Raw genomic sequence first — 2,991 nt, 5'->3', positions numbered from 1 at the left:
AGTAACAAGCTCATCCTACCTTGTGCATTGTGGATGGGAAGGAATGTAAAATTCCTGTTTTATTTCCCAAGGAGTAGCTGATGTGGTAGCTGTCCTGCAAACTGGGTTCCCTAAATGGCTTCAGCCTGGGAGGATGCATGCCACATCCTCACCCGAACTGGATAAGATATTTCAGGTTCCTACTGGGGAAGTCTTGATTCCAGTAGAGAAGGGATTTATTCTAATCAGAGAAAACCAGTTCCCATAACTTCTGCTAAATAGGAGTCTTACAGACTCTTATTTGTAAAGAAATCACCAACCAGAATTCAGCTGAGGTCCAAGAAGGACATTTTTCACATTGCCTGTAGGTGTATCCTCTTGCACACTTTAAGCAGTGGTCACAATGTTCTTTTACCTCCTTTTATTCATGACCATCAGCTAACCCCTTCTCATCTCTGCAAAGTGCCAAAAGCCCCTGTGAAATCTTCCTGAAAGTACGTCATGAACCAGATTAATCTGGTCTCTTCAAACTTGTTCAGGTACCACCCACACTGGTGCCTTATCACTACCATTTTGCATGAGGAAGCAGCTGTCTGTTCCCAGGATTAACTGATTCCTGAAACTACAAAGATCAATCCCCTGACAATGGTTTTCCTGCTTATACATATTTTATTGCATTAAGAGAACGACATCCGGCTCTGCAGTGTCTGCAAGTGCAGCCCAGACAAGATTATTCACCACTTAACAGGAGGTGCTTATAGCAGAGTGCTACTGCTGTCCTTTGCACAGTGTTTCACATCAGAAAGGGCTTTGCTTAGAAATAGTGCTCTTTCCAGAGAGCTTGGCAAAAGCCTAATGCCGATAAAAGATTAAAACCATAAGACCTAACAAGGGAAAACTTCTGTGGCCAAGGCTTAGCAATTTTACGAAACTCCCTCCTAATCTATTCAGACCTGTGGAGGACTTTGCATGTCATCCTTCTCCTTCCAAAGATGTGCTGGTCCAAGAGGGTGTAGATCTCTGCAGTACTTCACACCAAAAGGATGGTACCTGGCTTCTGAGATCAGATAAAACACAGATGATCTGCCCTGGATTGTGTTTGTATTAGCTGGGCTTTCTAGGCCTTCCTAAAGCTCACAGTGTGTGCTGAAGTTAGCTGTGCTAGGGACTTTCAGACACAAAGGGAAATAAGGCAAAAAAGGCACTGTAGTAATGCTGTAGATTAGATACCCTGTCTCTGGGTTGCCACTAAGCAAATAAAGGGCCTGAGCATCCCACACATTGATCAGTGAGAATGAGGAACCTCTGTCCCAGCACTGTGAGCCCCAAAACACCTGGACCGTGAGGGGAGCCCCAAAGTCACTTCTGTACCAAACTACATTGGGCACCCAGACATGGTGAGGGTGGCGGTAACTCAGCAGTGACGCCTTCACTGTGGCGGATTTCTGCAGCTGCCCAAGCAGCGCCTAAGCAGAGACTCCCTGCTTCAACACCTCCCTGTGCAGGGCCCTCCTGATGGCCCCTTTGACTTCACTGTTTCTCAAGCTGTAGATGATGGGGTTCAGCATGGGGGTTACAGCAGCATACAGCAGGGCAAGGACCTCATGCATCTCCTTGGAGCAGCTGGAGTGAGGAAGCAGGTACGTGATGGCCCCGGCACCAAAGAACAGGGACACCACGGTCAGATGAGAGGTGCAGGTAGCAAAGGCTTTCTGCCTTCCTGCTCTCCTCTGGAGGACAGCCCAGGTGATGCGAACATACGACATGAGAATGAAGAGGAAAGAGCCCATTGCAATAGTCCCAGCTAAAGCATATGACACAGCCTTGTTGAGGTGAGTGTTAGGGCTGCAGGATGCCTTTAGCAAGAAGGGTATCTCACAGAACAAGTGGTCGATCACAGTGGACCCACAGAAGGGTAAGTGGGCTGTAAGGAAGGCTTGGATCAGAGATGAGAACGAGCCGCTCAGCCATGAAGCAGCCACTAAGCAGAGGCAAATCTTCTTGTTCATGAGTGCTGAGTAGTGGAGAGGGTGGCAAATGGCCAGATACCGATCGTAGGCCATGGCAGCCAGGAGCATGCACTCAGAGCCCCCAAAGCAAAGGAAGAAATAGATCTGTGTAATGCAGCCCACAAAGGAAATGGTCTTCTGTGGTGAGAAGGAGTCCTTGAGGATCTTAGGGAGGGTGACAGAGGAGTAGCAGATGTCCAGGAAGGAGAGGTGGCCCAGGAAGTAATACATGGGGGAATGCAGGTGACCATCCAGCCAGACAAGGGTCATTATGAGGAGATTCCCCAGCAGAGTCACCAGATAAATTAGTGAGAAGCCCATGCAGAGGGTCACTTGTTCTTTGTAGGCATTGGAAACCCCCAAAAGAAGAAATGTAGTGGGGCTGCTGACATTTCCCCACTGCAGGGATTCAAAGCTCATCTTGAGGAAGAGCAGGAGGAAATTTGTTATGCTGGTATCTTGGGGTGAAGCCATGTCATTACTTCCTGCACACATCACATCTCCCTCCAGGACCACTGAGGGTGGGAAGCATCTGTGGAGACAGATGTTGAGTCTCAGCCCGTGGACTTTTGACCTTCAAGCCAACCACAAAGGATCCCATACCTGTACTTCCATGCATATGTTCCCATTCCTCTGTTGGTCTGTTTTGGCTAGTATGGGGGTTGCTCTCTGGCTAATTACCTCTAAGGCAGCTAACGAACTCTGGCAGCAGCAAGACTAACAGGGCTAAAATGGCTCCAGCTCTTCTGGTACTTGTTTGGAGAACACAAGGCACAGCAAAGACACCTCACTGTGTCTCTCTCTGAGCTGGGTCAGGACCTAGTGTTTAACGTGTCAAAACTCTGCATCACTTGAAGGACACCAAAACCCAGGAACCTCAGCAGTGCAGTCATTAAGGATCCTAGGGACTGTTAAACAAGAATCAATGAGAGCAGCTCTTCGCTCGCCTCCTGGTTTCATAAGCATAATTGAAGAGTGGTCTAAATATTCCCCAAAACACAGA

The 2,991-nt window shown here is 48.1% G+C and overlaps 1 protein-coding gene across 1 annotated transcript; it reads right to left on the bottom strand.

Moving 5' to 3' along the window:
• Window positions 1-1,445: 1,445 nt before the first annotated feature.
• On the bottom strand, window positions 1,446-2,408 carry LOC104139800 (olfactory receptor 10A7-like). The gene has a single exon (XM_009668187.1). The coding sequence runs from the start codon at window positions 2,406-2,408 to the stop codon at window positions 1,446-1,448; it is 963 nt and encodes a 320-aa protein (XP_009666482.1).
• Window positions 2,409-2,991: the final 583 nt, after the last annotated feature.

The sequence above is a fragment of the Struthio camelus genome, chromosome 20 (genome assembly GCF_040807025.1).
Source record: "Struthio camelus isolate bStrCam1 chromosome 20, bStrCam1.hap1, whole genome shotgun sequence".
Classification (NCBI taxonomy): domain Eukaryota; kingdom Metazoa; phylum Chordata; class Aves; order Struthioniformes; family Struthionidae; genus Struthio; species Struthio camelus.
Note: the sequence above shows the minus strand (reverse complement) of the source record. Positions and strands in the feature narration are given on the sequence as shown.